This window comes from Lagopus muta, chromosome 10 (genome assembly GCF_023343835.1).
Source record: "Lagopus muta isolate bLagMut1 chromosome 10, bLagMut1 primary, whole genome shotgun sequence".
Lineage (NCBI taxonomy): Eukaryota > Metazoa > Chordata > Aves > Galliformes > Phasianidae > Lagopus > Lagopus muta.
In genome coordinates, this window is record NC_064442.1 from 12,971,171 (window position 1) to 12,985,465 (window position 14,295).

The following is a 14,295-nucleotide window of genomic DNA, read 5'->3' on the forward strand; positions in this document are numbered from 1 at the left end:
CGGGCCGCCTCTGTTAGGGTTTTAAACGCTACCGCTCCAACTGTTGGGAGGAATTTCCAGTTGCAGAATTCTGTTGATGTACGTCTCACAATAGGCCTTTCATGTGCGAAACATCAGAGGATACGACATTTGTTCTTCAGTTTAGGTATTAAAGACCATACAGAATAGTATGTGATTAAACATGTAAGGCCAGATAATACATTTGCAAAGGTTCTTTTATTTTAGGTTTAAGCCTGGATAATTGTGGTCTTAATCTCAGGGTAGGCAAGAAAGAGAATTGTACATGAAAGTATTTACACAAAGTTCCCAAAGCCCTGTGGATTATGCATTAGTTTGGATAATGAACTAGTATAGATAGAAAGAAAAGAAAATCTGGGTATTCGTGCCATTTCTAATGTGTTTCCCTGAACATTTGCCAGACAATAACCCTTTAAGATTGTGCCCACGGAGGGTTATATGGCAGGAGAAACATCTGGTTTATTTCATCGCCTAATGCCAAATCAAAACACTTGGTCTTTAATTTAGAGGAGATCAAACAGGAGGGCTGTTTAACTTTGCTGATTATATCAGACCTCTTTGTGATAACTTATGTTTTGATTCCTACCTCAGAACTGGGGTAAAGCCCTTTGTAGGATCTGGTAGTTAAATAGCCACTGGTCCCCTAACAAAAGGAAAGAAAATGTAGGGAAGTTGACTTCTAAAAGTAATTCATGAATTAAGTTTCTTTGTTGCTTTAGACTCAATAACATTAGCATAACAAAGCCTAACTGAAATGTACACTGTAGTGTTTAAAAAATTGGACTAACAGCTCCGAGGTTTGGCTCTGCGGGCTCTCAATTGTGCGGCTTTTGTCTGAGAGCCTTTTCATTAGGCCCTGGCATATTGGCACCCTGCTGATCGGAATGGACCATGACTGATAGGAGGAGGAGTCTCATTTGTTGCTGTAAAATGAGGCATGTTACCGTTTAAGCCTGGCAGAAGGTGTCAGGGTTGTTCATCATTGGTCATTTAACAGTAGAGCAGCCAGGGATGCATGCAGGATGAGTTCTGGCTTTGTGGTTGTTTGCGGCTCTTTCTGCTGCTGCTGTTGTTTTTTCTTCTTAGAAAATACAGTGAAATAAAATAAGCAGGTGAAGTGCTGGAAAACAGTCAGTTCAAAGAAAGCTGAAGCTCCTTTATCCTGGCAGAATTTTATTTTTCAGTTTTTTTATCTGTCTGTGGAGCTCCTTGCAGTTCTCGTACTGACGCCTGATCCCTGACCAGGATTTATTTTGTAGTGATGTTACTTTTCTTCTCAGAATGTTTTATGTAGCGTGTGTGAAAGGGATGAGGTGTTTCTGTTAAGGAGGTGAGAGTCTTTTCTAATGTGAAAGTATGACAGGCCCGGAAGGGGCGTCTGGTTTATTGGGTCCTGCTTTTGTCAGTTCACAAAACAGAATATGCAGCTTAACCAAGTCTCAGTTGTCAGCTCAATGTTGAAATGTCATTGTCTGCGTGAAGAGACATCAACCACTCTGCCAGGGAAGATTTTCCTAACTGCTGTCTGATGACTAACAAATCCTGGTCTCTGCTCAAGTAAAACAGGTTTGAACTGATGACCTGTACAAAATATGTTCTCCAGTCCGTAGTCAGCTTCTAAGTCTGTTCAATTCCTTTTACAAAATGACTTTTTGAAGAATCTTGAAATTTTAAGTTCTCATTAGAGCTTTGGGTATTATGTCTTCTATTTTTATGGGGGCGTTTTATTACATTAATAGCAAGGATTAACTTACTGCAAGTGGAGATTTCTCATCTGAAGGGAGCAACTGATAAAACAATAAGAAAAACTGAAGGTGCGGCAGTGTGTATTAAAAGCAACAATTCCGCATGGTTTTGTGTTGGGGGTATGGACAGTAATGAGAGCTGAATGCTTTCTCCCAATTTTCTCTCATGAATTAATTTTTAGAAGATAATACACTGGCTTATAAAAGCTCTTCTCTCGCTAAGGACTTGGAAGTTGTTATTGCTCTGTGTTTTTCTGAAATGATTTGATTATCTGTGCGCTGTTACATATGGGTTGCATACATCGTTTGCCTTCATTGATAAAAAGACTGACGTTTCTATTGTTGAAGTAGCAGGACGATGGTTATATTTGTGTTGCTATCAAATATGGGCTGTGCTTATTTTGATGACTGCCTTAAAATCAAAGTTCTCTGAACATTTTAAAGTGTAAAAAGCAGAACTATGGTTTGGGTTTTATTGGATTTTTTTTTTGTCAAGCCAGCATCAAGAGTGCCAATTAAAAGCATGCAAAGAAATCCTAGTAGTTCTTTTACTTTGTATTATATGTATTGATACAAAAACTTCTTGTCTGTTGTTAGATTTATTCTCCTGATCATACCAGCAGTAGTTTTCCATCAAATCCATCAACACCAGTTGGATCACCATCGCCACTTACAGGTATGCATACTGTTTACCAGTACTTGTTTGTTGACTTGCAGTCACAGTGGGAGCAGCAGTAGCTTCCTTACATGGTTAATCCTGTATTTTGTTGATTTTTCCATTGCGTTAAGCCTAGTTTTATAAGTCTGGATTTGTAAATATTTTATGAGCATTCACTTAAATCCTGACAATTGACATGGAAAATTAGTTCTACTAAAGTGATCTTAGAAAACATTGGTTAACCATATACTGCTACTACTAAATCAACTATAAAAATGTCTGTACAGATCTGTGCTGTTGCAGAGAAGGAAGCAAGAGTGATTTGTGTATTTGTTGTTTTAAGCTATATGTAGAAATTCTGTGGCAGCGTTCAGTGACACACAGCAGGTGTTTGTTCCCTCTAATGAAAATACAGTAGTTTATGAGATCATTTTTTACACAGGGTAGCTTTTCATTCATATCTTTCATGAATGCTTTCATTCTATGGGAGAAGAATTTCTGGCATTCTTTCAAAATAAAGGCTGTGTATTGCAGGCACCTCTGTCACCTGTGCTTTGTGTGTTACTGGTGTGAATGTGGGAAGAAGCATTCCAGTGTGGAGATGAACTATGGGCAGCTGCCTACAGCTATTAGTGGGTAGTGCAGCTTTCACAGATACTGTGGCCTCAGCTGTCTAGTAAAAGTTGAACAGCTGTTCTCTGTACAGAGAGGACTGTGAAAGCTCCATTGACTTAAATTTGTTGTTTAACAAAGAACTAGAATTACAAGCAAGATGATGTAACTTTAACCCTGTTCTTTCCTGTAGTGCAGTTCGCTGAATTATTTAAAGTTTGTAAAACACTTCCCATTCTCAGTTGTTTAACTCACCCCTGTGTATTCCTGGCTGATGGTCACATTTTTTGCCAGAGTTGCTTTGTTTCCTTTTGTTTTTTAATAAAATTAGCTTCTAGTGAAAGATGTACAGAATGAGCTTAGTTGAAAACTTGGGTAATGCAGGTGAGTCAGTCAAGTCACTGCACATAAAGTCCAGGCATACACACATGGATGTGAATTTGCCTGTTTGTGTATGTAATGTCACTCACAAAATGTGAATCGTTCATACGTCACCAGTGTTTAACGATCACTGTTTGGGTTATCTGTGGACTTAATGGATTAGGGAGTATCTGATATGGCATACCTGAACAGCTGTTCTGTAACTGAAAAATCCATGATAAATTGAGTAATTATGGGATTAATGGAGTTTTTGATTTAGTGATTACAGTTGACAAAAGAGTCGTGTGTAGCTGTGTCATGCTGAAAAGGCAGGCCAGACCAGGAAGTTCTTACTCTTGTCTTTCGTAATGTGAAAGCAAATTCTGAAAATAGTTCCGTGGCTGAAGGAAAACGTTCTGACATTTTGGAGAATTTGCAGTTTAGAAGAACCCAGTGTAAGTTTCCTGATGAGATCCCACACCTACATTTCCTGAGCAGGAGAGAGCTGTCTAGATGCTGCGTTTAGAATGCAGGTTTCAGGTCTCCAGAATTTGGATTTTGTATTTACTGCTGGTACCTTTGTGGGGATGTCTGCTAAGTGTAGAACTCCTCAGTTTGCGCTTTGATTGACATTCTTTATTCCGGGTTCTGGTGACTCAGAGAGCAGTTGATAGATGCAGATAATACTGAAGTCCTACTCAACCACAAACTTAGCATCTGCTTTACAGTTACCCATGCTCCCTCCTTCTGTTCCCCCCTCTCTCCCTCCCCCTCTTTAATTTCAGTGATACAGAATTTATCAAGCCTTTGGTAAATTGCTCCAGTAGTTAATTACCTTCATTTATGAATCTGGACTTTTATCTTTATTCCCAGATGAGTCACTAAGAATACAGTGAGGCACAATGTAAAGTAATTACTCCTCTATTTATTGTTATTTATACTCCTGGTAGCCGTTTTCTGTCCTGACCCAAAAAGTTACTGCAGATAAAAGCAAATGTCTTACTATACTAAAATAATGTATTTTAAAGCATTTTAGCCATGATTACGATTTTCCCAATGTGGCAATGTGGCAAAGGTTGATGTTTATTTACCTGGGCTTCTTGTTGTTTGGGATTGGAGTAAGGCATAGTTCACCTGTCCCTCAGTTGTCAAGTAGAGATGTAGTCACTCCATGAGGCACTAAAGTACATGTAGCCAGGTTGGAGTATTAAATGGTTTTGTTGCCGAGTTCTTCTTTGCATAAAGGATTAGCAATTTTTAATTGAAGTAGAAGTTTTGAAGACGACGTGGTGAAAACCCTCCAGTACCCTCATTTAATTTCTAATTGTACATAGACATGTTTTACTTCTTGCATACTTCTAATGATTGCATGCACGTATGTGAAATCTACATACAGAACTGATCAGTGGGAGCCTCGGTGCTTTAAGAATCCTCCTCGCAGGCCCAGGGGCATCAGAATGGCTGTGCAGCTCTGAGGATGCAGGAGCAGCCCTTGGCCCCCTTTGGTGTGTGTTTGTTTGAAAGGGAAGCAAGGGGATTAGTGCTGGGGAGATTCAGAGGGAGGAACAATACTACCATGATTACTGCCGATGACCCCTGTAAATCCCAGCACTTGCCCGGCTTATTTGTTTTTTCGTGCTGCTGTGTTGGTGCTGCACTAAAAGCTGCAGTTGTTAATTGCAGGGCTTGTGGTGCCAGGATGCTTTTTAACATAATTGGTGGATTTCATGCACAAACTTCTCTGAGGGGGAGTGGAATGAGGGAAGCAGGAAATCAGTGCCATCTGGCAACCTGCAGACATGGGAGCAGAACGCACAGGGCTTCCAAAGCGCTCTAGCGTTACTAGAGGAGCTGTTAGACACTGCAGGTTCCAGTTGGGGTGTTTGGTCAAGAGGAGAACGGGTTTTTGCCTTGGTTTGGTTTTCCCTCCTAGTTTTGTCCTAGGCTTTCATTAAGGAAATAGCACTGTTCTCCATTTAAGAACGCGATCACGCTGGATGTGCAGGCGTTGAGATACGTGTTTTCTTAGCGGTTTGCCTCTCTGCTCAATATTCAGCTGCTGCTTTGTTGTAGGAGGTAGCACGCTCAGTCCTGCTAGTTAGTAGCAAGCTCTTGTTAAGGCCTTTATTATGGTTTTGACTCTAGAAATGAAATTTGGACCTCATAAAAAGTCAAAGATTAAAGCAAGCACGCATGTTCTGAAGCTGCTTCAGTAATATATTTGCAAAAATGACTTAAACTCTAGGCATTATTCCTGGCAGTCATGCAGAGAGGAGCTACAGGTCCAGACTTGGAGTACCAGTGTGAAAATTTGTGATGATAACCTTCCTCTGTGATACCGTGGTATCTTAAAAGAGAACCAGAGCACATTTACAGGAGCTCTGAGCTGTTATGAAACTGGAGATGTTTTATTTTGATTTTTTTCAGTTAGCAAGAAAATACTTGGCTAGTTTAATAGCTGTGAAAGCTATAGTCCTTTTCTTAAATAAAACTCTTTCTTTAAAAGGTAACTACTTGCAGCTCCCCAAACAAAGGAACTGTAATGTTATTAAACCTTTCCCAGTTTTCCAGACGTAGAGCTCTGGCTGTTATTGAAAGAACAAGCCCACAGGCTCTTCCTTTAATGAGCTGCTTTGGATTGTATGTCCATAATTTATTAATGTAATTGCTTTATTATTACATTTGTATGGCTGAAAGGAAGCTGTCTCTAATGGACATAAAATTTCATGTAGTATCTTTATAAAAGATGCATTATTGTTGAGGAAAATACATGCTGTACAACTTCAGACTTTGTTTTAAAAGTACTGCTTTATTAATTATTGCATTTCACATCTCATTATTTCTAAATTTTACATAATAATTAAGAGCATTTATTCAGATTAGAATTGGTGTGTATTGAATTTGCAGTACATAGGTAATATGGGCATAACTGTGGATTTGCTGCACGGTGAGTGATTCTTGAGCTGAACTGAAATCTGCTCCAGTTTACCTTGAGTGTATCTGAAATAAATGGAAACTCTTCCAAACTTGGAACATGCTATGATCTGATATTTTATTTTATTTTATTTTATTTATTTTATTTTATTTTATTTTATTTTATTTTATTTTATTTTATTTTATTTTTTGAATGAATAAATAAAAATGCTACAAAGTACACAAGGCAGAAAAAGCTTTTAGGTCCTGCTTCGAATTTTCTTCTGTAGTAGAGAGATGTAATATAAGAATAAATAATAAATAAATGGTTATCATTAATTCATGGTCCATTGGATTTCTTTAAATATTTTTGATGTAAACTTCCATGCTGTTTAAGGCATGCTTACATCTGCTGAACGTAATCTGAAGGAAAAAGAAACGGGCTGTTTTTTAATGCAGGCTTGCCCAGGGCAGGAATTTCAGGTACTGTGTGTAACTATTGGGTGAATTTTTGTATTGTTGAAGTAATTTGAAGCTGTCACTGCTTTGTCATCTAGCCCTACAGATGTCAGGATATAAAAATTATCCCTCAGTGAGACAGAATGAAGGAATTTGTCCTCCTTTGTAAATCCATATGTTGGCTTACCTTTATGCAGAATATGTTGGTTTTAATTATGTTAAGAAGTACAGCATCTGTTTCCTGCTTGTGCTGCATAAATCTGTGAGCTAACCTAGACAATTTTGACAGGTGCCAGTCAGTGGTCTAGGAGCGGAGGACAAGCCCCCTCATCTCCAAACTATGAAAACTCTCTACACTCCTTGGTAAGAGCTGTTGAAAGCAACATACTACTTTTTACTTACGAGTTGAAGGCTTGTTTTTGTGTAAATCCTGCATATCATTAACGGGAACAGTAGGATAGCATTACAAATGAATTCTTTGCTAACAAATGGCCTGTTCAGTTGAACAATATAAGACGTGCAGGGTGTGTCTTTCACCATCTGTTCCTTGGGCATCAGGCTTCTGTGCTGAGGACAGCTGGTGCTAAAGCACTGTTATGAGATTCTGGTACCTTTTCACAAATCCATGGCTAATTCTTATCTAAAGTTCAGTCTGCAGAACAGATAAAGACTTCATGCCTTCACGTTTACTCGTCCTTCCCCCTCTCGCCTTGAAATGGTAATCCCTTGGCCTTGTTTTCATTACCCGGTCATTAAAGTATTATTTATTATTGTTTATTATTAGGGAATGTTCATTTATTAATTAGTTCATATTAATTACAGAAAAGCTAAATGATCTGTTGTAAACTTAAAGTGGACTTGTAGCTTCAGCAAAAGCTTTAAGTTATTGACTCCCTAAATCTCTGATACAGCATTGGGAAGGAAAGGGGAAACTTTTGAGGGAACACTGAGAAGGGTTTTGAATACTTGTGCCTATTTCTGGTTTCCACAGAGATAACTTCTTCTCCTGTGTCTAGCAAGAATAAATTTAAATCACTTTTCTCTTGAATATTTTTGCAGTTATATTGAATTGATATGTACACCTTAGAATCCTGACATAACGGCGGTGTTAAATATTAGCCTTTTCTTATCTTGGTATAATCAGATTTCTGTTGCATTAACTTGACTAACAATTTATTGCTGACATGCACATCAGCTGTTTCCTCACCTCTTTTTTGAATTAATCTTAACCTATGCTTTGCTTCCTGTTCTGTCTTGACTTTGCCAGAAAAATCGAGTTGAGCAGCAACTTCACGAGCATTTGCAAGATGCAATGTCCTTCTTAAAGGATGTCTGTGAGGTACTATTTCAATTTAGATGGTGCCTTTTTGTGTTTCAATTAATGCTTCCTTCGGATTCCCCATTAAAAGCTAAATGAGTGTAGCCCATGACCCATCCTTTGACTCCAACATTCTGCTCTTTCAGTTTCTAGAGAGCTGCAATGTCAGAACTGGTGGGGTTTTTTTGTTTGTTCTTATTTTTTTTTGTCTCCTGAAGTAAAAAATAGATCTAAGGCAGAAACCTATTCTGCAGTAACATTTGGAACTTGTTTTTGTTTCTGAAATATCTGTTAAAGATCAGTTTTAGAAAGTAACTTTTGTCCAGTCTTTTTGTGGTACTGGCTCTCAAAAAGCCACTGCCTCTCTTAATTGTTACCAGCGTGTTGAGGCTGATTTGGTGATCCTTCTTTCTTGCCCAGTATTAGCGTATTTTGTAGCACTTCCTTTTTTCTTGTTCATGCCATGTAATGGAAGCTAAGTAATATTAACCTTATAATAAGCTTCACTTTAAAAGCTGCCACCTATTTGTGGAATGAATGCTATCTTAAGCAAGATCTCCAGATATCTTTCCTTTTTTCTGTTTGTTTGTAGTGCTGGTAGGTGCTTTTGAAGTCTTTTGATACTATATTTCATCTTCTGTCTTTAATGTCTCCAAGGTAGAAACTGTTACAGTAGAAAGAGTCTGCAGAATTACTCAGTAATGACTGTTGCTGGTCCTCTTAAATCCAACAGCAGTCTCGTATGGAGGATCGCTTGGACAGACTCGATGATGCCATCCACGTACTACGAAATCATGCTGTGGGGCCTTCAACAAGCCTATCAGGTGGCCATGGAGACATACATAGTTTATTGGGACCATCCCATAACGGGCCAATTGGAAGCCTGAACTCAAGTTATGGAGCGTCTAGCCTTGTAACAGCCAACAGACAAGCGTCAATGGTAACCGTATTTTTATCGTGTGTGTAGTTGTGCAAAGCGATGACAGCTGGTGTGTCTGAGTAGTCGTGGAGCCTGGGCAGTGACACTGGGACTCCAGGATTTGTATTTATCAGGGAAAAACTACTGGAGGTTATTGTAGAGAAGAAGATGGCAGGCAGCTTGCACCTGCTATGGGTTTCCAGTTAGAGGGTTTGGAGTGGGGTGGGCAGATATGAGGGGGGGAGGAGAAAGATGGGAAAACTTAGACTTTGGCCTGGTCAGTGGCCCATAAAATCCCGCTGTGACCATATGCGGAAAGCTGAAACTTTCTGCTGAGAGCGTTTCAGCTTATACATGCATTTTTTCCAGATGTGTAATAATTGGCAGAACAGTTTTCTCCTTGAAATGGTGAATAGGGAGATTGAATGGGAAAAGCAGTCGAGAAGGACTGAATTTCAAGTGTTCTGGTCTGGAAAAGCTGTTTATTGTAAATTGGAACTAGTCTTCAATAGCAGATGCTGGCAGAGGACTGGGAGGAAGCTGTTGGAATGTGGAACCATAGTGTGTGCAGGCTCAAAAATTAAACTTTTTTTTTCCCTAAATGAAAAGGAGTTTGAGCACAGCTGTAGAGTAAGTAACAATGAAGAGGAAACAACTTTTAGATTAATCCCCAAGAAGAGTTAAATAATTCAGTCCGTCCCTTTTAGTTTCTTTAAAAATGTGAACTATTCTGAAGGAAAAATGTAGTTAAGCTTTTCAGAGATCAGAAACGCGTTAAAGGCATTGTGTAGGAAATGAAATATATTTGTGGAGTTGCTCACTTCCCTTTTTCTTTCTTTTCATTCCCCTCTTCTCAAAAATACTGAGGGGGAAAAAGCTTTTTAAAAACATGCTTATTTTAGCAGTGCCATGTGTTTGCATGTTTACAGTGTAACTTTAAAGACCAGTTACACGCTGTGAAATTTTCTGTTATAAAACAGATTCGCAGCTGGGTGCTGTGTGATCAAGGCGAAATTTCACCTATCATCAAAATAATTAGGTACCCCGATTGCTGAAGGGTTTGTATTCTATAAAACAGAATTAGTTCCAGGCTCTCCCATTTGCACGTCACACATCCAGTTATATTAATTTCAGAACTGCTGCAGTAAACATCAAAAAGAACTGGTTACTTTCTATAAGCTGCGTGTGTTTGGGGGCTTTGGGGGGGGGCTGCTTTTCCAATGGCATATCCAGCTTTAGATCTCTGTACAAGTTCACAGTTGCTTTTAGTAATGAAGGAAATGATACATAAATACTTCAGAATTTTTTCTAGTACTGCCTCGTGGTTAATATTTAAAGAATGCTGCTGGAGGGAAAGTTTTACCATGTTCTAGAATAGATTGTAGTACAGTCATGCAAAAGGAAACTTCTTTTGTAGGTCTTCATGGTGTAGGGTAAAATGGGTGACCAAAATTGCAGTGATAAAATTGTTCTGCAACTTGTGAAGCCTTCTGACACCGCTCAGTCAGACGCACGCCGTGCCAGGATGTACCAAAGTCTGCTTCTGGTGGAGACCGAGCTGTGCTGCATTTATCAACTCAGTGTTGATTAAAATGGGTGACAGTAGAAAATGACTCTCCAAAACAAATGAAGTTTCCTTGGTCTGCTGTAGTTTAATGTTAGTGTGTAATTAAATGTAATATAAACTTGATTTATCTTACGATGATTGTTCTGCAGTTTCACTTGAAGGATGGTTGCTGCCTGATAGGAATATCTTTAGGTCAGGAAATCAACAAAAAAAAAAAAAGAAAAAAAGATTCACTTTTGTATTTTCCCCTCACTTGGTGAAACAAACTTGCAGATCAGTTTTGGCTTTAAAAAAAGTCAGCTAAAGAATTTTTTGGATTAACAAATCAAAGTTACATCAGAAAAATTGGCTTCAGCAGAAAGCATCGTGCTGCTGCCTTGCCCAGTCCCCAAAGAGTGCCCTTTGACATCATTTGCAATTGCAGGAACTCGACACGACTTGGGATGGAATCCCGAGCTGCACGCAGAGCGCAGGGTGGCACATGTGGCTGCGGGGGGGACGGAGGGGTTCAGCAGCGGCGGCTGCTTCGGTAATGCTGCAGGGGCACGAGGTGCAGTGCTTGGAGTGCTCATTGCCTACTCGTCCCCAAGAGCACTTGTAGAATTTGTTTCCCTGAAATAGGGATGTGAAAGAGCAGAGTGCATGGCACAGAGCTGAGCTTTAAGAGGTAGAATTTGCTCAGAAATGACGTTTCTCTTAGTTTCAGAGTACCTCCTGCAGACGTTAAGAAAATGGTAAGTACTGGCTGATAGTGCAGCTAGAAATGGCATGGTTACTAAGCGTGTTTCCCTTTGTTTGTTTGATGTGCTGGTAGGGCTTTCTGGTCAAAAAGTGTTCAGTGGGATTCACCAATAAATGAAACTTCCTTGAGGGGGTTGGGCGGGACGGCAGTATCTTCTACAAAACAGTTTTGTTCTGTAGCAAGGAAAAGGAAAAAAATAAATTTAATTTCCCTTGAAGAAGATGATGTTGGCAGAAGGAGCTAGGAAATGAGTAATTTAACTCCTTTTTATGTAATTAGTGTAACCAGACATGGTTTTATTTTAACATTTGCTTAATTTTTGAGCCAGATTTATTTTAAAACTCTGGTTGACTTCATTTCCTGTTCGCTCTGAATGTTCTTGTTTTCTTTTTAGCTGGGCTGCCCATTAGACTTATTCAAATAGATTTTTAATATCTCAAACTCATCAAATATTTGCTAAGTGGCCTTTGAAGTTGATTTGTATTTTATTTCATGTATTATTGAAAAGTTAAGAAGTAATAGTCTTTTTGTTCTTATTCAAGCTGCTTTTTATTTGTCATTGCAATACAATGGAAAAAGAACAGCCTGAATTGATTAAAAATAAATAAATAAAAGGCCTGGAAACTCAGCTAAGGATGAAACTCAATCCCCAGTTGCAGGCCTTTTTCCAGGTACTGCAGGAGTCTATGAAGATGGCTGCTTTCCCCTCACCTTCCCCTCTGCTGTCGCATAAAATCACCAAAGGACACCTGGGCAGCTTCGCCAGCACCAGGCTCTGTTCTTGCCCAAGCCCTGCTGGAGCTGCAGGCTTTGAGCTGTCTGCCGTGTAAAAAGCCTCGTTCCAAAGTCCTTTTCTCTGTCTTTATTACATTCACTCTAGTTAAAATGATGCTAGTGACTGTGGCCAAAGTGACCGGCTGCTGCAGCTTGAGCAGTGCGTATATTTCTCAATACGCTTAGATAAGTCCAAGGGGAAATATGAGTGAAGGCTTTTAATCATGCTGCAGCGTGAGCTGCGGAGCCGGTGATGAACAGCAGGTTTCCATTGCGCCCCATCAGTGCATCCTGCAGGCAGCACTGTGCCATCCGCGGCCGTGCGCTGCGCAGCTTGGTGCTGCTGTCCAAAGCTCGGAGCCCCGTGTTCTGGTTTAGATCTCAGGCCTCACTGCTGCATTGACCAGGCTCAGTTCTGCACTCCTGATCTCGAGTCCAATTGTGTGTGGGCTGTCTGTTCATACAGATAAATACAGCAGCAGGGCGGTTGTACGTATAGGACATGCTTGTCTCAGGTTGTGGTTTTACTGACTGAGATAAAACTTAGGCTTGTTATGACTCCTAACTATTAATTAGATCTTAATTATACAGAGAAAAAATGCACTGCAGTGAACATGCGAGTGATCGACATGTATTTTTAAGAGGCACGATTTCTGGGCTGGTCGCTTTTCAGATTTTTTCTAAAACATTCCAGCCCTGCCCCTGACGCTACAGCTTTCTGAGCCCCGTCCAGTTCTTTGGTGGCTTCCATGCTGCACGGAGCATTCAGGGTTTACTGGCGAGAGATCACAAAAATCAGGCTACATCAGCTCACGAGAGGATGAATTAACTCTGTTTGCTTATAAAACTGACTGCTGCAAGTCATTATTGGTGGGACAGCGCAATGGGAGCGGATGGCTTTTAATAGCCCACATCAGAAGCACTGCCCGGGGACCTGCGCTCCACGCCATCGGCTGTGAGGTGGGACGAAGCTGTGGCTCGGCCCGGTGCTGCTGCCGTGCTCCTGCGGCGGCGCTTGGTGCGGGGCCGGGCACGGCTCAGCTGTGTGCCGACGGCGGCCCTGCAGCCACCGGCCCAGCATTGTGCAGGGATGGCGGGCGCTGGGAGAGCTGCGTGCGCCAGGAAGTGGAGGAGAAACATTCGTGGGAGGAATCGGGTTACAAAGAGAGCTCTGCTAACGTCATTATGCTGAAATAGTCCAGATTGCACGCTTCAGCCGCCCCTCCGCCTCTGGCAGGCAGGAGCAGGCAGGGGGCTGGTAAGCGTGCAAATGCATTCAGATACCGCTTCTGAACGGCAGAGCTCTCGGTCTGTGTGTGCCCTTGAGGTACTGTGTGGGCGTTTCTGTGATGGGGGCATTGTCAGCAGCAGCAGTGAGGGGCCCAGGTTGAGTGTGAGGAGAGCCGAGGAGAGCAGCCCGGCAGGCAGCGCAGGCCGATGCCGGCCCTCTGTCCAGCTGTGGCTTTGTGCTGAAATAAGGGAAAGACTTGGTGGTGGTGGTATGAAATGTCTTTCAGAAGATGTTAACGAAGCTCAAAAGTTGTGTTCTGTTTAAACATAAACGCTGCAGTCTTTTTATCTTCCTGTGAAATCAGAGTGGAGGGCAAAAAAACCAAAAGTGGACCGACTGTACCAACCTGGTGTGTAAAGAGAGGAGCTCCAGACTGGTACCTGTGAGCTGTCACTGTGCGTGGGGTCTGTAGGACCGGATGGAGCTCCTGGGCTCAGTGTGGGATGCAGCAGCTTCAGCACGGGTTGGTCTGGGGCTCCTGTTGGCCCCTCTGGGTATCCCCCACAGAGCAGATAAACACACTGCGGTCAGTTCTGCAGCATTGCAGCCCGTGAGAGTCCTGCACAGACCTCGTAAATCTAAATGGCGTGCTGTGGGTTTGTAGACCTGTTCAAAGAACTGAAGCATTGTCTTGATTTTTTTTTTCCTAATCTATTTTTTGCCTTTATCAGAATAAATGTGTTAATCTGTTGCTCCTCTAGGTTCGCTCTAGGTTTGAAAGTTGCCAGGCTCCTGGCAGCTGTTGGCTTTGGGCACAGCTGTAAGAGTTTTTTGCCTTTCTTTAAGAAGTAAGTACAGGAAAAAATCTGCCCTCGAGGTGATGGATAGTTTGTAGCTTGAATAAAAGCACCCTCCTGTGTTAGGACTAAGCATGACCAGGAGAAAGGAAAACACCACAGCGGGGCAGGGCAGTCCCTTG

The 14,295-nt window shown here is 41.1% G+C and overlaps 1 protein-coding gene across 4 annotated transcripts in view; it reads left to right on the top strand.

Annotated features, from left to right (window-relative positions):
• Positions 1-14,295, top strand: part of TCF12 (transcription factor 12) — a 151,891-nt gene that overhangs the window by 126,325 nt on the left and 11,271 nt on the right. For 2 of the 4 annotated variants that reach the window (XM_048955773.1, XM_048955772.1), the window contains exons 14-17: positions 2,361-2,439; positions 7,055-7,128; positions 8,033-8,104; positions 8,817-9,023. In XM_048955773.1, coding sequence (XP_048811730.1) covers positions 2,361-2,439; positions 7,055-7,128; positions 8,033-8,104; positions 8,817-9,023 — 432 coding nt within the window. The remainder of the gene's footprint in view (positions 1-2,360; positions 2,440-7,054; positions 7,129-8,032; positions 8,105-8,816; positions 9,024-14,295) is intronic. The other 2 variants (XM_048955774.1, XM_048955775.1) reach the window with 1 other exon arrangement.